We start from the raw sequence: 24,222 nt of genomic DNA, 5'->3' as shown, positions 1-24,222 counted from the left end.
TATTTGTCTCACTTCCACTATGTCAGGTTGTTACTACTGCTACTCTACTTACTGTATGGGTTGAGACTTAACGTCATATTTTCTACTTATAATACAGTTATTATACTGTTTTATAAACTGGGAGGTTCAAGCCCTGGATGCTGATTGGCTGACAGACGTGGTATACCACGACCACGGGTATGACAAAACATTTATTTTGACTGCTCTAATTACGTTGGTAACCAGATTATAATAGCAATAATGCACCTCGATAGCAGTTTAAAAGTCCCAGAGGGTGTATTGCATAGTGTTATCTTCATGTATATGTTTTTATCATTTTGTATAGTTGAGGATTATTCATTTCAGTTAGACCTTTCTTGCCTACTTCAAAATAATCTAAAACAGTTTTTAACTGTGTATGTTGTTATTTCAGGAATAAAGGACGAGGGGGTGTGGTATATGGCCAATATACCATGGCTAAGGGCTGTTCTTAAGGACGACGCATCGCAGAGTGCCTGGACACAGCCCTTAGCCGTGGTATATTGGCCATATACCACACCCCCTCGTCCTTTATTCCTGAAATAACAACATACACAGTTAAAAACTGTTTTAGATTATTTTGAATAATCCTCAACTATACAAAATGATAAAAACATATACATGAAGATAACACTATGCAATACACCCTCTAGGACTTTTAAGCTGCTATCGCTTCACCAGAGATCATAGTTGAACATTCAGATTGAGTCACACTATGACAGATCATCTATGAACTATGAGCTTGGAAAGGCACTTCTTACTATCTTACCTGTTTGCTTGTGGCCTCTTTCTCTCTCCCTATCTGCCTGTCTGTCTGTGGGTATCGTCATGGCTGCCTCTCTCCTGCAGGAAGTTAACACATGCAACGCACCCTCTAGACCAAAGTCTGAAGTCATCATTTAAAATATATATATTTAACTAGGCAAGTCAGTTAAGAACAAATACTTATTTACAATGACATTCTAGGAACAGTGGGTTAACTGCCTCATTCAGGGGTAGAACAACACATTTAAAAAAAAATCTTGTCAGCTCAGGGATTTTATCTAGCAACCTTTCAGCTACTGGCACAACACTCTAACTACTTGGCTACCTGACACCCAATCATGAGGGGCCTCAGTGGCTCTGAGGTCTGCGTACCAACATCCATACACACACATGCAGTCAGAGCCAGCCCTAGCCTATTTGGGGCCCTAATAGCATGTTTCTATACAGGATGTGTTTACATCTACACAGGTATCTATGTGGGCTGGCACCTGTGTCCCCTGGGCCATGGCTCCGGCAGACCTGCACTCACTTAGGGCCAAAGCCAGGCCACTGGTTCTTCTCAGCTGGCATTCACATAACAATTACTAACTGTGAACTTTAACACCTCGCAAAGCAACTATTTTGATTATGCAGAGCAGAATCAACAACCTCTGGCTAATCAATGTCCTCACTGTGGGCACACCGTGTGTTGTGAAATCTGTGAATGTATTGTAATGGTAAAAAATGGTATAAACTGCCTTAATTCTGCTGGACCCCAGGAAGAGTTCATGGGGATCCATAATAAATACAAATACAAAACACTGTCAGCCCTAGCTATGTGAAAACATTGTCCCTAGTATAACATAAGGGTGCATACCAGGGGTTCCCAAACCTTTTTGGCCCGCGACCCATTTTGATATAAAAAAAATGTGAGACCCCACCATCTAAACAAAGTAATGTAATCAAGGGCCAATTTTTACTTTTACTTTTACTGACTATTACAAATCAGTCTGACAGTACTTTTGACAGTAGTTTTATTTATTTAACCTTAATTTAATCTGAAGGAAGTATGGTTTGAAGTGACTGAAATGCATCAGAAAGGTCTTGGGATGTTCAGAAGATCATCAGACAATCATTTTGTTTGATCTTGATGTTCTTTTCTCCCCAGTCTGATTTAGTGCCTGGTCTTGTCCACTCTGTTCTAATGAGGCTTGTTGGGTTTTGTAAAGAGAAACAGAAGACACATACGTGTTCCTGAGAGTCTAACCTTTCAGTGATGGGGTCATAATATGTATTTTAATTTAAACCAATCAAAAGATGGTGTCACAGTCAAAAAGTAAAATTTTGTTTAATAGTTGTTTCTTTGTAGCAATTCGACAATGAAGGCCTGATTCACGCAATCTCCTCTGAACAGTTGATGTTGAGATATGCCTGTTGGCTGGTAACTCTAATGAACTTATCCTCTGCAGCAGAGGTAAATCTGGATCTTCCTTTCCTGTGGCGGTCCTCATGAGAGCCAGTTACAACATAACGCTTGTTTTTACGACTGCACACATTTTCCGTAATGACTGACCTTCATGTCTTAAATAAAAGTAATGATGGACAGTTGTTTCTCTTTGCTTATTTGAGCTGTTCTTGCCATAATATGGACTTGGTATTTTACCAAATAGGGCTATCTTCTGTATACCTCCCCTACCTTGTCAGAACACAACTGACTGGCTCAAACGCATTAAGAAGAAAATAAATTACACAAATGAACTTTTAACAAGGCACACCTGTTAATTGAAATGCATTCCAGGTGACTACCTCATGAAGCTGGTTGAGAGAATGCCAAGAGTGTGCAGAGATCTCATCAAAGCTACTGTGGCTAATGTGAAGAATCTCAAATATAAAATATATTTGGATTTGTTCAACACATTTTTGTTTACTATATGATTCAATATTTGTTATTTCATAGTTTTGATGTCTTCACTATTTTTATACAAGAAAGAAAAAACCCTGAATGAGTAGGTGTGTCCAAACATTTGACTGGTATTGTATTTACTCTGATTTTTTAGCATCCTGAGCAGCCCTTTTCCCACGTCTATGTGCCTGCCTACAGTCGTGGCCAAAGGTTTTGAGAATGACACAAATATAAATTTTCACAAAGTCTGCTGCCTCAGTTTGTATTGATGGCAATTTGCATATACTCCAGAATGTTATGAAGAGTGATCAGATGAATTGCAATTCATTGCAAAGTCCCTCTTTGCCATGCAAATGAACTGAATCCCCCCCAAAACATTTCCACTGCATATCAGCCCTGCCACAAAATGACTAGCTGACATCATGTCAGTGATTCTCTCGTTAACACAGGTGTGAGTGTTGACGAGGACAAGGCTGGAGATCACTCTGTCATGCTGAGTTTGAATAACAAACTGGAAGCTTCAAAAGGAGGGTGGTGCTTGGAATCATTCTGTCAACCATGGTTGCCTGCAAGGAAACACGTGCCGTCATCATTGCTTTGCACAAAAAGGGCTTCACATATTGCTGCCAGTAAGATTTCACCTACATCAACCATTTATCGCATCATCAAGAACTTCAAGGAGAGAGGTTCAATTGTTGTGAAAAAGGCTTCAGGGCTCTCAAGAAAGTCCAGCATGTGCCAGGACCGTCTCCTAAAGTTGATTCAGCTGTGGGATCAGGGCACCACCAGTACAGAGCTTGCTCAAGAATGGCAGCAGGCAGGTGTGAGTGCATCTGCACGCACAGTGAGGCAAAGACTTTTGGAGGATGGCCTGGTGTCAAGAAGGGCAGCAAAGAAGCCACTTCTCTCCAGGACAAACATCAGGGACAGACTGATATTCTGCAACAGGTACAGGGATTGGACTGCTGAGGACTGGGGTAAAGTCATTTTCTCTGATGAATCCCCTTTCCGATTGTTTGGGGCATCCGGAAAAAATCTTGTCCGGAGAAGACAAGGTGAGAGCTACCATCAGTCCTGTGTCATGCCAACAGTAAAGCATCCTGAGACCATTCATGTGTGGGGTTCCTTCTCAGCCAAGGGAGTGGGCTCAATCACAATTTTGCCTAAGAACACAGCCATGAATAAAGAATGGTACCAACACATCCTCTGAGAGCAACTTCTCCCAACAACTCCAAGCATTGATTATGCAAGAATGGGCTGCCATCAGTCAGGATGTGGCCCAGAAGTTAATTGAGAGCATGCCAGGGCGGATTGCAGAGGTCTTGAAAAAGAAGGGTCAACACTGCAAATATTGACTCTTTGCATCAACTTCATGTAATTGTCAATAAAAACCTTTGACACGTATGAAATGCTTGTAATTATACTTCAGTCTTCCATAGTAACATCTGACAAAAATATTTAAAGACACTGAAGCAGCAAACTTTGTGGAAATTAGTATTTGTGTCATTCTCAAAACTTTTGGCCACGACTGTACAAGTAAGGCCTAAACAAAGCAAAGTAAGCGAACCAATTGAAAGGCTATCCACCCACCCTCGGGACTGGACCCTTTAGTGTATCAGTTTGACGTTTTTTTTCAGACTTCCATATCGGGATGCATAGTTTATAGGTTAACGCCTGTTCCACACGAAACCCTTCTCCTTCCGCCTCGTTTCCCCTCATTGCACAGGTGGCGCTGCCATTGCATGTCTGCAGTCACACCGTGCACCGGATAGGCTATATATAGCCTCGGGAGCGACAGCCACTCAGAGGGAAGGCATGTCGGCCTGCCTCAGCCCGGAGCCCGGAGAGATGAGAGAATATGTGGAGGGAGAGATTATCCCTGCATATTATAATATAATGACCATGTCCGCATGCCATAGGCGTGAGAAAGAGACACAGTGTTCTGACCCGTTTTCCTTTGGCTGCTATTCTGTTATAGGCCTGTGCTATATTGGACTAGGCTTTACAGGTTTGTTGTTCCCCAGTTTAGTTCCTTAGTGCTTCCTCCATGACATCGTGCGCTGCGCGTGGTGCTGAAGGGACAGCGATGCTGAAAGTAAAGCGCCAGCGAGTCTCTGCAGTGGGTCAGAAAGCTCCTCGCGCAGGCCATATCTTGAAATCGGGGTTACACGAACTCGAGGTTACATGAAATAGACCAATAGCAGATAATACAGATTATTGTAGTGCTTAATTATACAAAAGCCTTCACGTTTCAAGTAATGGAATAATGTAGTAACAATAGGTGGCAGGTAGCCTAGTGTTTAGAGCGTTGGGCCAGCTGATAAGGTAAAAATCGGTCGTTCTGCCCCTGAACAAGGCAGTTAACCCACTGTTCCTAGGCCGTCATTGTAAATAAAAATGTGTTCTTAACTAGGACTTCTCTAAAGAAACTACATACTCCGCTCGCATTTTGATGACCCGAAGAGAGTTATCTGGGGATAACAACTACAAACGGTGTGTAGGACTTTATCAATCATAAAAGTACAAAATAATCCATCACCAAAACATATCCTTCTTATCACTTGGAAATCTCGCCTTGAAACAACAAACATTCGCTTATTCCATTGTGAATGCACCATTCCCTCCGTTGTAAATCATTGACACACCGACACTGCACTGCAAAGAGAAAGTGAGAGGAAAGAGGGGGGATAGGGAACAGGGAGGGAGCAAGGGAGGGAATAGAGGAGGGTGAAAGAGTGAGTGAGGAAGCGATTGGATGGGGGGGAGAGAGAGACTGCTTTCAGAGAGGCGGAGTCTGGGCGGAAAGGTTACGGAGGGGGAGGAGAGAGACAAGTTCTGAGGCTCGTTCCTGCTGCTCACGGTCGCTGTCAGTATTACTGCTGAGTTCGGAGCTACCGGAGGTCCCGTGGATACTCAGTCTACTCTACCGGACCGTTAAACCGTCTAACTGACACCCGCAGAAACTTCACAACTGAGCCCCCTGTTTCCCCCGGAAGCTGGACAAGCTATCCGAGGTAGGTGGACGGGAGAGGTGGGTCTGAGTTAGGACCCGTGGCGACATTTTTGTACGTAGAGATGAGAGGCAGAGGAAGATAGGATACGTAGTCTATGTATTTCTGGTTCACTCCTATTTTGGTAAGAGGAGATGTGAGGGGTGCGCGCTCCAATGAGAGAGTAATTGTGTTGAAGGCAGTTAATTGCCTGTTTATCTTCCAGAGAGCCTTTAGAGCTAATCGTTTCCCGTGCTCCATCTGCCACCGTGTGAAAATGCGATATGTTTTCAAATGTTTATAATCAGTTTAAGATGAGGAGCAGCAATTGCATAAGAGGCACTCAGTCAATGTAATTCATGCAATCTAATAGGTTGAATAACATCCTGTCCTCCTCCATTGTTGATGCAGATATTTACATAATAAATTAATATTTCCTGATAGTAAGTGCATGTGAATTAACTTCTAGGTGCGTAGGTTGCGTTGGAAATTATGCCTAGTTCACTATCTGTGCATTAGGGCAGCAAGCTCCTCTCCATCCCTCGTTGTCCATCCCTTGTGCTCAATGTCACTTTCTCTCTCATTTTCTCTTTCCCTTTCTTTCTTTTTTCAGACTATGATTTTCTGTCTGCTGCCTCTCGCGGCTCTCTTGCTGCACGCTGAGGGCAGGCGCGGGGAAACAGTGGTCCGTAACAACAACAATGGCCACGCGCTGGACAACGACAAATGGCTGAGCACGGTGTCTCAGTACGACAAGGACAAATATTGGAACAAATTCAGAGATGTGAGTTTAGAATTACCGTGTTTTTCGCAACTTTGCTTTCAAATGGTATTTTTTTTGGCAACTGTTGGATCTGGCCACGAGGCCTGCTGCCATTGCAGTATCTAGTAATGGTTGGGTGATTTGACTGACGCAGGTGTGTGTGTAGGCTGCCCCTTCCTTGCCACACCCTTACTTTAAGTACTTATCGGGCTTAATCAAGTGTGTGGCCTGCTCACCCTCAACACACACCACTGACCCACTGATGCTCCCTATTCAGTCACATGCCACTGGGACCATATCTATCCTGGGGGTTCTGTAATCAATGGAACACAGTGGTTTAGGTTCAGTCTCAAATGGCACCACCCTATTCCCTATATAGTGCACTACATTTGACCAGAGCCCTATTCCCTATATAGTGCACTACATTTGACCAGAGCCCTATTCCCTATATAGTGCACTACATTTGACCAGAGCCCATAAGGTGTTCTCGATGGTTGGGACACAGACATAGCCTCCTGTGTGTTTCCTCTAATGCATTAGGGGTTTAGAAATGGGTAACGGCAACCGTTAGCAGTCTCATCTAGCCCTGCCATGTTGGTTACTTAATTAATAAGACCCAAGAGGGTGTGCTATATTTAAGCAATAAGACCCAAGAGGGTGTGCTATATTTAAGCAATAAGACCCAAGAGGGTGTGCTATATTTAAGCAATAAGACCCAAGAGGGTGTGCTATATTTAAGCAATAAGACCCAAGAGGGTGTGCTATATTTAAGCAATAAGTCCCAAGAGGGTGTGCTATATTTAAGCAATAAGACCCAAGAGGGTGTGCTATATTTAAGCAATAAGACCCAAGAGGGTGTGCTATATTTAAGCAATAAGACCCAAGAGGGTGTGCTATATTTAAGCAATAAGGCCCAAGGGGATGTGCTATATTTAAGCAATAAGACCCAAGGGGGAATAAGACCCAGGGGGGGTGGTATATTTAAGCAATAAGACCCAAGGGGGTGTGCTATATTTAAGCAATTAGACCCAAGGGGGTGTGGTATATTTAAGCAATAAGACCCAAGGGGGTGGTATATTTAAGCAATAAGACCCAAGGGGGGTTGGTATATTTAAGCAATAAGACCCAAGGGGGAATAAGACCCAAGGGGGTGTGCTATATTTAAGCAATAAGACCCAAGGGGGTGTGCTATATTTAAGCAATAAGACCCAAGGGGGTGTGCTATATTTAAGCAATAAGACCCAAGAGGGTGTGCTATATTTAAGCAATAAGTCCCAAGAGGGTGTGCTATATTTAAGCAATAAGACCCAAGAGGGTGTGCTATATTTAAGCAATAAGACCCAAGAGGGTGTGCTATATTTAAGCAATAAGACCCAAGAGGGTGTGCTATATTTAAGCAATAAGGCCCAAGGGGATGTGCTATATTTAAGCAATAAGACCCAAGGGGGAATAAGACCCAGGGGGGGTGGTATATTTAAGCAATAAGACCCAAGGGGGTGTGCTATATTTAAGCAATTAGACCCAAGGGGGTGTGGTATATTTAAGCAATAAGACCCAAGGGGGTGGTATATTTAAGCAATAAGACCCAAGGGGGGTTGGTATATTTAAGCAATAAGACCCAAGGGGGAATAAGACCCAAGGGGGTGTGCTATATTTAAGCAATAAGACCCAAGGGGGTGTGCTATATTTAAGCAATAAGACCCAAGGGGGTGTGCTATATTTAAGCAATAAGACCCAAGGGGGAATAAGACCCAAGGGGGTGTGCTATATTTAAGCAATATATTTAATTTAAGCAATGAGACCCAAGGGGGAATAAGACCCAAGGGGGTGTGCTATATTTAAGCAATAAGACCCAAGGGGGTTTGCTATATTTAAGCAATAAGACCCAAGGGGGAATAAGACCCAAGGGGGTGTGGTATATTTAAGCAATAAGTCCCAGGGGGGGGTTGGTATATTTAAGCAATAAGACCCAGGGGGAATAAGACCCAAGGGGGTGTGGTATATTTAAGCAATAAGTCCCAGGGAGGGTTGGTATATTTAAGCAATAAGACCCAAGGGGGAATAAGACCCAAGGGGGTGTGGTATATTTAAGCAATAAGTCCCAGGGAGGGTTGGTATATTTAAGCAATAAGACCCAAGGGGTTGTGGTATATTTAAGCAATAAGTCCCAGGGGGTTGGTATATTTAAGCAATAAGACCCAGGGGGGGTGTTATATTTAAGCAATAAGTCCCAGGGGGTTGGTATATTTAAGCAATAAGACCCAGGGGGGGGGTGTGGTATATTTAAGCAATAAGACCCAAGAGGGTGTGCTATATTTAAGCAATAAGGCCCAAGGGGGTGTGCTATATTCAAGCAATAAGGCCCCAGGGGTGTGCTATATTTAAGCAATAAGGCTCGAAGAGGGTGTGGTATATGGCTATGGGCAGTTCTTAGGCAAGATGCCACACGGAGTGCCTGGATACAGACCTTAGCCATGGTATATTGGCCATATACCATAAACCCAGAGGTGGCTTATTGTTATTATAAACTGGTTACCAACATAAATAGAACAGTAAACAAGTACTTTTGTGTCATACCTGTGGTAGATTGTCTGATATACACACAGACCCAAACTATAATGTGTAACAGAGCATGCTGCAGTGAGAGTGGTTATTGACATAAGCAAACATTTTCTTGACTGGAGTGATGTGGGAGCTAGCGTTGACCCTGGCGCTGCATCGTTCTTCATTGGAGTGGTGGCGTGAAACACAGCATCTCGCGGCCTGTAAACGGCCTTAAGTGAAGCAGCCGCAGCCCAAGTCCGAGCTGGCGTTAGCAAAATCCCTTAAAGCCCTGTGTTGTGTGTATGTGGGGGGAGGGAGAGGTGTGTGTGTCTGTGGCGTGCAGCTCCCTCTCCATGGTCTTCCATGTAAATGAAAGTCATTAGGTGGAGGCTGCTTGATGTCTGGGAGGAGAGGAGAAGGGAGGAGGGATGAGGCGGAGTGGAGAGGAGTTAAGGCTGTGACATTTTGGTTTAATATTTGATGATGCCTCTGGCACTCAAAGAGATTACGAATATTATGGACATGTTGGAATTGACTGAAATTTGGAATTTTAAAAACCTAGATCTTGTAAGATATTCTTGGAGGAGGCTTAATCAAACTAGTCAGATTGATTCTTTTCATTTGATCCTCTTATTGAGGATCAAATGCGATCAGACCATCAACCTAATCAATCAATCAAATGTATTTAAAAGTCCTTTTTACATCAGCAGATGTCACAAAGTACTATGCAGAAACCCAGCCTAAAACCCCAAACAGCAAGCAATGCAGAGGTAGAAGCACAGTGGCTAGGAAAAACTCCCTAGAAAGGAGTGGCCAGGAAGAAACCAAGAGAGGAACCAGGCTCTAAGGGGTGGCCTGTCCTCTTCTGGCTTTCCTGGGTGGAGATTATAACAGAACATGGCCAAGATGTTCAAAAGTTCATAGATGACCAGCGGGGTCAAATAATAATAATCACAGTGGTTGTGGAGGGTGCAACAGGTCAACACCTCAGGAGTAAATGTCAGTTGGCTTTTCATAGCCGATCATTCAGCGTATCTCTACTGCTCCTGCTGTCTCTAGAGAGTTGAAAACAGCAGGTCTGGGACAAGGTAGCATGTCCGGTGAACAGGTCAGGGTTACATAGCCACAGGCAGAACAGTTGAAACTGGAGCAGCAGCACGACCAGGTGGACTGGGGACGGCAAGGAGTCATCAGGCCAGGTAGTCCTGAGTCATGGTCCTAGGGCTAAGGTCCCCTGGGATGAGAGGGAGAGAGAGAGAATTAGAGGGAGTATACTTAAATTCACACAGGACACCGGATAAGACAGGAGAATAACACCAGATAAAACAGACTGACCCTAGCCCCCCGACACATAAACTACTGCAGCATAAATACTGGAGGCTGAGACACGGCCCCGTCTGACGATACCCGTGGACAGGGCCAACCAGGCAGGATATAACCCCACCCACTTAGCCAAAGCACAGCCCCCAGACCACTAGAAGGATATCCGCAGACCACCAACTTACTGAGACAAGGCTGAGTATAGCCCACGAAGATCTCCTCCAGTGCACGAGCCCGAGGGGGTGCAAAATCGTACAGGAAGATCACGTCAGTGACTCAACCCACTCAAGTGACACACCCCTCCTAGAAACGGCATGGAAGAGCACCAGTAAGTGGCAGAGAATCCGAGTGGAAACAAGGGAAACGGCCAGACAGAGACAGCAAGGGCAGTTCGTTGCTCCAGAGCCTTTCCGTTCACCTTCACACTCCTGGGCCAGACTACACTCAATCATAGGACCTACTGAAGAAATTAGTCTTCAGTAAAGACTTACAGGTTGAGACCGAGTCTGCTTCTCTCACATGGATAGGCAAAAATGTCCATTAAAAATTGCTCTATAGGAGAAAGCCCTGCCTCCAGCTGTTTGCTTAGAAATTCTAGGGACAATAAGGAGGCCTGCGTCTTGTGACCATAACGTATGTGTAGGTATGTACAGCAGGACCAAATTGGAGAGATAGGTAGGAGCAAGCCCATGTAATGCTTTGTAGGTTAGCAGTAAAACCTTGAAATCAGTCCTAGCCTTAACAGGATGCCAGAGGCTAGCACTGGAGTAATATGATCACATCTTTTGGTTCTAGTCAGGATTCTATGAGCCGTGTTTATCATTAACTGAAGTGTATTTAGTGCATTATCCGTGTAACCGGGGAGTAGAGCATTGCAGTAGTCTAATTTAGAAGTGACAAAAACATGGAATAGCTTTTCTGCATAATGTTTGGACAAAAAGTTTCAGATTTTTGCAATGTTACGAAGATGGAAAAAAGCTGTCCTTTAAATATTCTTGAAATGTTTGTCAAAAGAGAGAACCGGGTCCAGAGTAACGCTGAGGTCCTTCACAGTTTTATTTTGGGGCGGCAGGGTAGCTTAGTGGTTAGAGTGTTGGACTAGTAACTGAAAGGTTGCAAGTTCAAATCCCCGAGCTGACAAGGTACAAATCTGTCATTCTGCCCCTGAACTGGCAGGTAACCCACTGTTCCTAGGCCGTCATTGAAAATAAGAATTTGTTCTTAACTGACTTGCCTAGTAAAATAAAGGTAAAATTAAAATCATCAAGATTAATTGTCAGATCCAACAAAAGATCTCTTTGTTTCTTGGGACCTAGAACTAGCATCTCTGTTTTGTCATAGTTTAAAAGTGAAACATTTGCCGCCATCCACTGTCTTATGTCTGAAACACAGGCTTCCAGGATGGGTAATTTTGGGGCTTCACCGTGTTTCATTGAAATGTACAGCTGTGTATCGTCTGCATAGTAGTGAAAGTTAACATTATGTTTCCCGAATGAGATCACCAAGAGGTAAAATATATAGTGAAAACAATAGTGGTCCTAAAACCGAACGCTGAGGAACACCGAAACTTACAATTGATTTGTCAGAGGACAAACCATCCACAGAGACGAACTGATCTCTTTCCGACAGATAAGATCTAAACCAGGCAAGAACTTGTCCATGTAGACCAATTTGGGTTTCCATCTCTCCAAAAGAACATGGTGATCGAATGTGGTTTGCTGAGTAGAGTGTTGGAGACTATTTTGTAAATGACATTACCAAAGTCAAGGATCGGTAGGAGAGTCATAGGGTATGTTTGGCAGCATGAGTGAAGGATGGTTTGTTGCGAAACAGGAAGCTGGTTCTAGATTTAATTTTGGATTAGAGATGCTTAATGTGAGTCTGGAAAGAGAGTTTACAGTCTAACCAGACACCTAGGTATTTGTGGATGTCCACATATTCTAAGTCAGAACCATCCAGAGTAGTGATGCTGGATGGGCGGGCAGGTGCTGGTAGCGATCGGTTGAAGAGCATGCATTTAGTTTTACTTGCATTTAAGAGCAGTTGGAGGCCATGGAAGGAGAGTTGTATGGCGTTGAAGCTCGTCTGGAGGTTAGTTAACACAGTGTCCAAAGAAGGGCCAGAAGTATACAGAATGGTATCGTTTGCGTAGGTGGATCAGATAATCACCAGCAGCAAGAGCAACATTATTTATGTATATAGAGGAAAGAGTCGGCCCGAGAATTGAACCCTGAGACTGTTAGAGGTCCGGACAATATGCCCTCCGATTTGACAACCTGAAAAGTAGTTGGTGAACCAGGCGAGGCAGTCATTTGACAAACCAAGGCTGTTGAGTCTGCCGATAAGAATGTGGTGATTGACAGAGTCGAAAGCCTTGGCCAGGTCTATGAATACAGCTGCGCAGTATTGTCTCTTATCAATGTAGGTTGTTATATCGTTTAGGACCTTGAGGTGCACCCATGACCAGCTCGGAAACTAGATTGCATAGCGGAGAAGGTGTGGTAGGATTCGAAATGGTCAGTGATCTGTTTGTTAACTTGGCTTTTGAAGACCTTGGAAAGGCAGAGTAGGATAGATATAGCAGTTTGAGTCTAGAGTGTCTCCCCCTTTTGAAGAGGGGGAAGACCGCGGCAGCTTTCCAATCTTTGGGGATCTCAGACATTACGAAAGAGAGGTTGAACAGGCTAGTAATAGGGGTTGCAACAATTTTGGCTGATTATTTTAGAAAGAGAGGGTCCAGATTGTCTAGCCCTGCTGATTTGTATGGGTCCAGATTTTGCAGCTCTTTCAGAACATCAGCTATCTGAGTTTGGGTGAAGGAGAAATGGGGGAGGCTTGGGCATGTTGCTATGGGGAGCGCAGGGCTGTTGACCAGGGTAGGGGTGGCCAGGTGGAAAGTATGTCCAGCCGTAGAAAAATGCTTATTGAAATTCTTGATTATCGTGGATTTATCGGTGTTGACAGTGTTTCCTAGCCTCAGTGCAGTGGGCAGCTGGGAGGAGGTGCTCTGAATGTCCATAGACTTTACAGTGTCCCAAAATCCTGTGCTGCAGGATGCAAATTTCTATTTGAAAAAGCTATCCTTTGTTTTCCTAACTGCTTGTGTATATTGGTTCCTAACTTCCCTGAAAAGTTGCTTACCGTGTGGGATATTTGATGCTAATGCAGTACGCCACAGGATGTTTTTGTGCTGGTCAAGGGCAGTCAAGTCTGGAGTGAACCAAGGGCTATATCTGTTCCTGGTCCTACATTTTTTGAATGGGGCATGCTTATTTAAGATAGTGAGGAAATCACTTTTAAAGAATAACCAGGCATCTTCTACTGAAGGAATGAGGTCAATATCCTTCCAGGATACCCGGGCCAGGTCGAATAGAAAGGCCTGTTCGCTGAAGTGTTTCAATGAGCATTTGACAGTGATGAGGGGTGGTCGTTTGACCGCAGACCCATTACGGACATAATCATTGAGGCAGTGATCTTTGAAATCCTGGTTGAAGACAGCAGAGGTGTATTTGGAGGGCAGATTGGTTAGGATGATATCTATGAGGGTGTCTGTGTTTACGGAGTGAAGGCCATCCTCTTGGGGAATGCTGCTTTTTTAGTAAGCTTTGCAACAGTATCAAAAATAAATGTTGGATTGTTATTTTTCTCTTCAATTAGGTTGGAAAAATAGGATGATCGAGCAGCAGTGAGGACTCTTCAATCTTTCCAAGCTTGTTGGAAGAATTGCAGCGTCATTTGCTTCAGGCCGCGGGTATTTTCTGTATACCAGGGAGCTAGTTTTCAATTTGTTTTTGTTTTTAGGGGTGTGACTGCATCTAGGGTATTACGGAAGGTTAAATTTAGTTCCTCAGTTAGGTGGTTAACCAAATTTTGTACTCCGACGTTGTTTTAAATGTGCCTTTAGAGGCCAATCAATTCAAATTTCATTCCAAAAACCAAACCGGTAAAAGGAGAAAAGACTTTAAACCTATCTGGACACAAAATACATCTTGTGAAGGCCTAAATACACAACTATGGTTGCAATTGATTCCTTTCAGACGGTGAAAACCTGTGGCCTCGATGGCATTCCAATAGAGATACAGTACCAGTCAAAAGTATGGATACACCTACTCATTCCAGGATTTTTCTTTATTTTTACTATTTTCTACATTGTAGTATAATAGTGAAGACATCAAAATGATGAAATAACAAATCAAAATATATTTTTATATTTGAGATTCTTCAAATTAGCCTCCCTTTTCCTTGATGACAGCTTTGCACACTCTTGGCATTCTCTCAACCAGCTTCATGAGGTAGTCACCTGGAATGCATTTTAATTAACAGGTGTGCCTTGTTAAAAGTTCATTTGTGTAATTTATTTCCTTCTTAATGCGTTGTGACAAGGTAGGGGGGATATACAGAAGATAGTCCTATTTGGTAAAAGACCAAGTCTATATTATGGCAAGAACAGCTCGACAGTCCATCATTACTTTAAGACATGAAGGTCAGTTAATCCGGGAAAATTTCAAGAACTTTGAAAGTTTCTTCAAGTGCAGTCGCAAAACCCATCAAGCGATATGATGAAACTGGCTCTCATGAGGATCGCCACAGGAAAGAAAGACCCAGAGTTACCTCTGCTGCAGAGGATAAGTTCATTAGAGTTACCAGCCTCAGAAATTGCAGCCCAAATAAATGCCAAGTAAGTAACAAGTAACAGACACCTCTCAACATCAACTGTTCAGAGGAGGCTATGTGAATCTGGCCTTCATAGTCGAATTGCTGCAAGGAAACCTACTAAAGGACACCAATAAGAAGAGGAAACCTTGCTTGGGCCAATGAAACAGCAATGGACATTAGACTGGTGGAAATCTGTCCTTTGGTCAAAATGTTAGATTTTTGGTTCCAAAAATGAACGGATGATCTCCGTATGTGTATTTCCCACTATGAAGCATGGAGGAGGAGGTGTGAGGGTATGGGGGTGCTTTGCTGGTGACATTGTCAGTGATCTATTTAGAATTCAAGGCACACTTAACCAGCATGGCTGCCACAGCTTTCTGAGGCGATACGACATCTCATCTGGTTAGCGCTTAGTGGGACTATCATTTGTTTTTCAACAGGACAATGACCCAACACACATCCAGGCTGTGTAAGGGATATTTGACGAAGAAGGAGTGGAGTAATGGAGTGCTGCATCAGATGACCTGGCCTCCGCAATCACCATTGAGATGGTTTGGGATGAGTTGGACTGTAGAGTGAAGGAAATGCAGCCAACAAATGCTCGGCATATGTGGGAACTCCTTGAAGACTGTTGGAAAAGCATTCCAGATGAAGCTGGTTGAGAGAATGCCAAGAGTGTGCCAAGCTGTCATCAAGGCAAAGGGTGGCTACTTAGAAGAATCTCAAATATAAAATATATTTTGATTTGTTTAACACTTTTTTTGCTTACTACATGATTCCACACTATCATGTGTTAATTACTATATATATTAGATCTCATTATGTCATCAAGGGGTGAAAAATGAAGGGATTAGAGACAAAAGTATCAGTGTAGGCTGATGCTACAAGTTTTCTCTCCAGTCCTATCAGAGGACCAGGATAATATCTCCAGTTTGTCTGGACTAACATCCCATAGATTGGGTCTCTGAGAGATACAAACTTTAAATTGCCATGTGGTCTCCCAATGAAATGGTCAGCTGATGAAGTCCATGTGCTCGATGTACATATCCCTGAAAAATGGAGCGACGATTCATTTAATTTGGAAAACCAGTTCAAGTTATATGGGCATATTTATATAATGAATATGAGTTTGTAGGGTTAAAACGAGGAAATATTAAGGCATTAAGCCACTCTTTTAAAGCCTCCATTATCCCAAAATGATACCTAAGTCCAAGCGGTTCGTCAGCAGGCTACTAAGCCATTATACAGATTAAAACCAACCATTTCGCTGGGTTGACAATGTTATCCCCGTTTAAACTTGTCTCATTTTTAAAGGAAGTCACGCAGAATTGTTTCCTCCAGACGAAGCAGAACTTATATAACAGCAAATAAACCAATTTCTGTGGAAAAACTGTATAAGGAAGGGAAGGTATCATGATTATGAATGACATTGTCAATAAGGACAGTAACATTTATGTTAAACAAGCAATTAACAAAAGTGTATGGAGATGTATACTGAATACAAAATTATAACCAACTCCACGCAGCGCTGCCACACAAATGGAAGAGGCATTTACTTAAAAGAGTAACACATTAATTGGTTTGTCTGCCTCCAATGTAAAAACCATGCATGGCTTAAAGTGACTATAATAAATGGTAAAATGGATCAGTTTCACTTAAGGTTCAAGGTGGTTGGGAATAGATTTTTTTATGTCCCAATACCATGGCAACCGGTTTATGAACTGATATACAAAACAACAAATGACACATCCATTCTTTTCAATTTAAAATTCTCGCCACAAAAAGAATGCTGAATTACATGGGGCATTGAACAGTCAGCCCTGTGCAGACTCTGCCACGAGGAAACGGAATCAATAGATCTCTTTTGGTGATGTCCTTCCGTGGCACGTTTGTGGAGTCGGGCGCAGGAGTCGTTCTTAAGTTATAATGTCTGTGTTCTGTTGGACCTACAAACAGTACTGTTAGAAGATCTGAAAAACCACCATCAATCAATGAGAAATATGATTACACCGTTAGGTAAAGCATTTATTTTAAGGGCAATCTCTGTAGAGAGGTTCACGACCCTCATAAGACATCACAGTAAAATAGAATGATGTATTACACAAGGAAATAGTCACATGTTATAGTACTGGGGGAGATGGGTTAGTCTGTGGACATCTGAGGGTTGGAATTAAGATTAGAGTGATTGGTCGATACACTTGGAGTCCAGTGCGATTATACATTCTGTATATACAGTACATGACCAAAAGTATGTGGTACAGTACATTACCAAAAGTATGTGGACACCAAGTCCTTGACACCTGCTTGTCGAACATCTCATTCCAAAACCATGGGCATTAATATAGAGTTGGTCCCCCCTTTGCTGCTATAACAGCCTCCACTCTTCTGGGAAGGCTTTCCACTAGATGTTAGAACATTGCTGCACGGACTTGCTTCCATTCAGCCACAAGAGCATTAGTGAGGTCGGGCACTGATGTTGGGCGATTAGGTCTGCCTCGCAGTCGGCATTCCAATTCATCCCAAAGGTGTATGATAGGGTTGAGGTCAGGGCTCTGTGCAGGCCAGTCAAGTTCTTCCACACTGATCTCGACAAACCATTTCTGAATGGACCTCGCTTTGTGCACGGGAGCATTGCCATGCAAAAACAGGAAAGCGCCTTCCCAAACTGTTGCCATAAAGTTAGAAGCACCTAATTGTCTAGAATGTCATTGTATTCTGTAGCGTTAACGTTTCCCTTCACTGGAACTAAGGGGCCTAACCCGAACCATAAAAAACAGCCCCAGAATGTTATTCCCCCACCACCAAACCTTACAGTTTACTATGCTTTCGGGCAGGTAGCGTTCTCCTGGCATCCGCCAAACACAGATTTTTCAGTCGGACTGCCAGATGGTGAAACGTGATTCAGCACTCCAGAGAACACATTTCCACTGTTCCAGACTCCAATGGCGGTGAGCTTTACACCACTCCAGCTTGGCATTGCGCATAGTAATCTTAGGCTTGTGGTTGATCCTAGACGTTTCCACTTCACAATAACAGCACTTAAAGTTGACCGGGACTGCTCTAGCAGGGCAGAAATTTGACAAACTGACTTGTTGGATATGTGACATTCTATGATGGTGCCAAGGTTGAAGGTCATTGAGCTCTTCAGTAAGGCCATTCTACTGCCAACGTGTCTATGGAGATTGCATGGATGTGTGCCTAATTTTATAAACCTGTCAGCAACAGGTGAGGCTAAAATAGCCAAGTCCAGTAATTTGAAGGGGTGTTCACATACTGCTGTATATATAATGTATATATTGCATTTGGATGTTTTCCAGCAGATCCTCCAACCAGTAGGAGCATGAAATTAAATGGATATATGTAAAAAGGGGATTAGAAATTATGCAAGTAATGTTATTTGATACTCCATTATATCTGTTAGTTTCATAGCTTAGCTATTACCTACATTTTAAAAAAAAGCCAGCACTGTGTGTGTGTGTGTGTCTGCAGAGACAGACCTGCAGGTCATACGGCTCTTTCTAGCCACTCAGCTCATCTTTTATCCCCCCTCTCTGTCTGTCTGTCTGTCTGTCTGTCTGTCTGTCTGTCTGTCTGTCTGTCTGTCTGTCTGTCTGTAGGACACTGGATGACCCTGTGCCTTATCAACCATGTCAACCCCCTCCCCCTTCCTCTTCCCTCTCTCCCCCACCCTGACCCTCCTGCCATGTTTCTCTCTGTGTCTCTGTTGATGAGCTGCTTGCTCCCCGTTTAATAATGCATGAGTGTGTGTTGTGTTTGTGTGAGTGTGTGTGTGTGTGTGTCACCCCGACTACACGATGTGGTGGTACGACGCTGCAATGTTTTTGTGTGTGTGTTTTGTGTATGTTTTGTGTGTGTGTGTATGGGTATGTTGTGTGTGTGTGTGTATGGGTGTGTGTGTGTGTTTGTGTGTTTGTGTGTGTGTGTGTGTTTGTGTGTGTGTGTGTGTGTGTGTGTGTATGGGTCTGTTGTGTGTAAGCGTAAATTGTATTGTGGCTCAGATGCAGCAGCAGTCTTCACTCCATCAGATTAGAAAGAGGAGCAGGTGCACTGGGAGAATGGTGCAGCAGTGTGTGTGTGTGTGTGTGTGTGTGTGTGTGTGTGTGTGTGTGTGTGTGTTGTGTGTGTGTGTGTGTGTGTGTGTGCTGTCTAGTGTCTAGTGTCTACCTGTCTACCTGTCTACCTGTCTAGTGTCTACCTGTCTACCTGTCTAGTGTCTACCTGTCTAGTGTCTACCTGTCTACCTGTCTACATGTCTAGTGTCTACCTGTCTAGTGTCTACCTGTCTAGTGTCTAGTGTCTACCTGTCTAGTGTCTAGTGTCTACCTGTCTACCTGTCTACCTGTCTAGTGTCTACCTGTCTAGTGTCTAGTGTCTACCTGTCTAGTGTCTACCTGTCTAGTGTCTAGTGTCTACCTGTCTAGTGTCTAGTGTCTACCTGTCTAGTGGCTACCTGTCTAGTGTCTACCTGTCTAGTGTCTACCTTTCTAGTGTCTACCTGTCTAGTGTCTAGTGTCTACCTGTCTAGTGTCTACCTGTCTAGTGTCTACCTGTCTAGTGTCTAGTGTCTACCTGTCTAGTGTCTACCTGTCTAGTGTCTACCTGCCTAGTGCCTACCTGTCTAGTGTCTACCTGTCTACCTGTCTAGTGTCTACCTGTCTAGTGTCTAGTGTCTACCTGTCTAGTGTCTAGTGTCTACCTGTCTAGTGTCTAGTGTCTACCTGTCTAGTGTCTACCTGTCTAGTGTCTACCTGTCTAGTGTCTAGTGTCTACCTGTCTAGTGTCTACCTGTCTAGTGTCTAGTGTCTACCTGTCTAGTGTCTACCTGTCTAATGTCTAGTGTCTACCTGTCTAGTGTCTACCTGTCTAGTGTCTACCTGCCTAGTGTCTACCTGTCTACCTGTCTACCTGTCTAATGTCTACTGTCTAGTGTCTACCTGTCTAGTGTCTAGTGTCTACCTGTCTAGTGTCTACCTGTCTAGTGTCTAGTGTCTACCTGTCTAGTGTCTACCTGTCTAGTGTCTACGTGTCTACCTGTCTAGTGTCTACCTGTCTAGTGTCTACCTGTCTATTGTCTAGTGTCTACCTGTCTAGTGTCTATCTGTCTAGTGTCTACCTGTCTAGTGTCTACCTGTCTACCTGTCTAGTGTCTACGTGTCTACCTGTCTAGTGTCTACCTGTCTAGTGTCTAGTGTCTACCTGTCTAGTGTCTACCTGTCTAGTGTCTACCTGTCTAGTGTTTAGTGTCTACCTGTCTAGTGTCTAACTGTCTACCTGTCTAGTGTCTACCTGTCTAGTGCCTACCTGTCTAGTGTCTACCTGTCTAGTGTCTACCTGTCTAGTGCCTACCTGTCTACCTGAATAGTGTCTAGTGTCTACCTGTCTATTGCCTACCTGTCTACCTGAATAGTGTCTAGCATCTACCTGTCTAGTGCCTACCTGTCTAGTGTCTACCTGTCTAGTGTCTACCTGTCTACCTTTCTAGTGCCTACCTGTCTACCTGAATAGTGTCTAGTGTCTACCTGTCTACCTGTCTACCTGTCTAGTGTCTACCTGTCTACCTGTCTAGTGCCTACCTGTCTACCTGAATAGTGTCTAGTGTCTACCTGTCTAGTGCCTACCTGTCTAGTGTCTACCTGTCTAGTGTCTACCTGTCTAGTGCCCACCTGTCTACCTGAATAGTGTCTAGTGTCTACCTGTCTAGTGTCTACCTGTCTACCTGTCTAGTGTCTACCTGTCTAGTGTCTACCTGTCTAGTGTCTAGTGTCTACCTGTCTAGTGTCTACCTGTCTAGTGCCTACCTGTCTACCTGTCTAGTGTCTACCTGTCTACCTGAATAGTGTCTAGTGTCTACCTGTCTAGTGTCTACCTGTCTACCTGTCTAGTGTCTACCTGTCTAGTATCTACCTTTCTAGTGTCTACCTGTCTACCTGTCTAGTGTCTACCTGTCTAGTGTCTACCTGTCTAGTGTCTACCTTTCTAGTGTCTACCTGTCTACCTGTCTAGTGTCTACCTCTCTAGTGTCTACCTGTCTAGTGTCTACCTGTCTAGTGTCAACCTGTCTACCTGTATAGTGTCTACCTGTCTACCTGTCTGTCTACCTGTGTAGTGTCTACCTGTGTAGTGTCTACCCGTCAGCTGTCTACCCATCAGGTGTCTACCCGTCTAGTGTCTACCCATCAAGCGTCTACCTGTCTACCTGTATAGTGTCTACCTGTCTAATGTCTACCTGTCTAGTGTCTACCCATCAAGTGTCTACCTGTCTAGTGTCTACCCATCAAGTGTCTACCTGTCTAACTGTATAGTGTCTACCTGTCTAATGTCTACCTGTCTAGTGTCTACCCATCAAGTGTCTACATGTCTACCTGTATAGTGTCTACCTGTCTACCTGTCTAATGTCTACCTGTATAGTGTCTACCTGTCTAATGTCTACCTGTCTAGTGTCTACCCATCAAGTGTCTACCTGTCTAGTGTCTACCTGTCTAGTGTCTACCCATCAAGTGTCTACCTGTCTACCTGTATATTGTCTACCTGTCTACCTGTATAGTGTCTACCTGTCTACCTGTCTAATGTCTACCTGTCTAGTGTCTACCTGTCTAGTGTCTACCCATCAAGTGTCTACCTGTCTACCTGTATATTGTCTACCTGTCTACCTGTATAGTGTCTACCTGTCTACCTGTCTAGTGTCTACCATTTGATAAAAGTATTTGCCCCAGATGGGGTCAGGTAGGGTTTTAATTCCCCCGTGGTCCTCCACAGTATGACTCCCTGCATGGGACAATCTTCCCTGCTAGTCTCTGACATACGCTACTCCACGTCTGTGTCTCTGGGCTTGCTGGGTCAATCTGTCACACCTCACGCCGCCTGCCTGCCTGGTTGGCTGTCTATAAACACCCAGCTGGAAGGAACCAGGAACCAGCAGCTACCAACGTTGCGCTGTCGCAGAACTCACTCCACCCTGACTAGACACACACACACACACACACACACACACACACACACACACACACACACACACGCACACACATATACACACACAAACAGATGCATCGTTTGAGTTTGTGTTTGTATGTGAGAGTTGAAGACTGTGTCTGAAGCAGCCTAGAGATTGTTGTGTGTGTGTGTCAAGCAGTTGAGTGTTTCCTCTCTCTTCTCGCCAGTGCTTGTCGTTAGAGCCTCTCTGTGGTAATGGTAACAGAAAGCCTGTTAGAAACTCTCTGTGGTAATGGTAACAGAAAGCCTGTTAGAAACTCTCTGTGGTAATGGTAACAGTAAGCCTGTCGTCAGAGCCTCTCTGTGGTAATGGTAACAGAAAGCCTGTTATAGGCTCTCTGTGGTAATGGTAACAGTAAGCCTGTTAGAAACTCTCTGTGGTAATGGTAACAGAAAGCCTGTTAGAAACTCTCTGTGGTAATGGTAACAGTAAGCCTGTTAGAAACTCTCTGTGGTAATGGTAACAGAAAGCCTGTTAGAAACTCTCTGTGGTAATGGTAACAGTAAGCCTGTCGTCAGAGCCTCTCTGTGGTAATGGTAACAGTAAGCCTGTCGTCAGAGCCTCTCTGTGGTAATGGTAACAGAAAGCCTGTTAGAAACTCTCTGTGGTAATGGTAACAGAAAGCCTGTTAGAAACTCTCTGTGGTAATGGTAACAGAAAGCCTGTTAGAAACTCTCTGTGGTAATGGTAACAGAAAGCCTGTTATAGGCTCTCTGTGGTAATGGTAACAGAAAGCCTGTTAGAGCCTCTCTGTGGTAATGATAACAGAAAGCCTGTTAGAGCCTCTCTGTGATAATGGTAACAGAAAGCCTGTTAGAGCCTCTCTGTTGTAATGGTAACAGAAAGCCTGTTAGAGCCTCTCTGGTAATGGTAACAGAAAGCCTGTCAGAGCCTCTCTGTGGTAATGGTAACAGAAAGCCTGTCGTCCCCACTCAAGAGCTCCTCTTTGATCCTGAAGTAGTGGAAAAGTTATTATCCGTCATCCAAGCCAATTTCTCCTCAAAGGATTTTTCTTCCCCCCCCCCCCCCCCCCCTCTCTGTCTCTCTCTCTCTGTCTCTCTCTGTCTCTCTCTGTCTCTCTCTCGCTCTCTCTCTCCTCCTCTCTCTCTTTCTCTCTCTGTCTCTCTCCCTCGCTCTCTCTGTCCCTCTCTCTCTCTCTCTCCCCCTCTCTCTCTCTCTTTCTCTCTTTCTCTCTCTCTCTCTCTCTCTCGCTCTCTCTCTCTCTCTCTCTCTCTCTCTGTCTCTCTCTGTCTCTCTCCCTCGCTCTCTCTGTCCCTCTCTCTCAGTCTCCCTCTCTGCCTCTCTCTCCCTCACTCTCTCTGTCTCTCTCTCTCTCCTTCTCTCTCTCTCTCTCTCTCTCTCAATTAAATTAAATTGAAGTGCTTTATTGGCATGGGAAACATGTTAACAAAGCAAGTGAAGTAGATAATAAACAAAGTGAAATAAACAATAAAAATTTATAGTAAACAATACACTCACAAAAGTTCCAAAAGAATAAAGACATTTCAAATGTCTTTGTGTGCAAATAGTTAAAGTACAAAAGAGAAAATAAATAAACATAAATATGTGTTGTATTTACAATGGTATTTGTTCTTCACTGGTTGCCCTTTTCTTGTGGCAACCGGTCACAAATCTTCCTGCTGTGATGGCACACTGTGGAATTTCACCCAGTAGATATCTAAGGTGATCAAAATTGGGATTATTTTCGAAATCTTTGTGTATCTGTGTAATCTGAGGGGAATATGGGCCATATATTTGGCAGGGGGTTAGGAAGTGCAGATCAGTTTTGTGGGCAGTGTGCACATAGCCTGTTTTCTCTTGAGAGCCAGCTCTGCCTACGGTGGCCTTTCTCAATAGCAAGGCTATGCTCACTGAGTCTGTACATAGTCAAAGATTTCCTTAAGTTTGGGTCAGTCACAGTGGTCAGGTATTCTGCCACTGTGTACTCACTGTTTAGGAACAAATAGCATTCTAGTTTGCTCCGTTTTTTTGTTAATTCTTTCCAATATGTCAAGAAATTATCTTTTTGTTTTCTCATGATTTGGTTGGGTCTAATTGTGTTTCTGTCCTGGGGCTCTGTGGGGTCTGATGGTGTTTGTGAGCTTGCATAGTAACAGAATAGGGGACTCTTCTCCAGGTTCATCTCTCTGTGGGTGATGGCTTTGTTATGGAAGGTTTGGGAACCGCTTCCTTTTAGGTGGTTGTAGAATTTAACGCCTCTTTTCTGGATTTTGATCATTAGCGGGTATCTGCCTAATTCTGCTCTGCATGA

General features: G+C 43.7%; 1 protein-coding gene across 1 annotated transcript in view; it reads left to right on the top strand.

The window, feature by feature from the left end:
• Positions 1 to 5,549: 5,549 nt before the first annotated feature.
• LOC115115811 (testican-1-like) overlaps positions 5,550 to 24,222 on the top strand; it is a 476,771-nt gene continuing 458,098 nt past the window's right edge. Inside the window, exons 1-2 of the mRNA XM_065018580.1 lie at positions 5,550 to 5,679; positions 6,269 to 6,439. Coding sequence (XP_064874652.1) covers positions 6,272 to 6,439 — 168 coding nt within the window. The 5' untranslated portion in view covers positions 5,550 to 5,679; positions 6,269 to 6,271. The remainder of the gene's footprint in view (positions 5,680 to 6,268; positions 6,440 to 24,222) is intronic.

The sequence above is a fragment of the Oncorhynchus nerka genome, linkage group LG5, assembly GCF_034236695.1.
Source record: "Oncorhynchus nerka isolate Pitt River linkage group LG5, Oner_Uvic_2.0, whole genome shotgun sequence".
Taxonomy (NCBI): domain Eukaryota; kingdom Metazoa; phylum Chordata; class Actinopteri; order Salmoniformes; family Salmonidae; genus Oncorhynchus; species Oncorhynchus nerka.
Note: the sequence above shows the minus strand (reverse complement) of the source record. Positions and strands in the feature narration are given on the sequence as shown.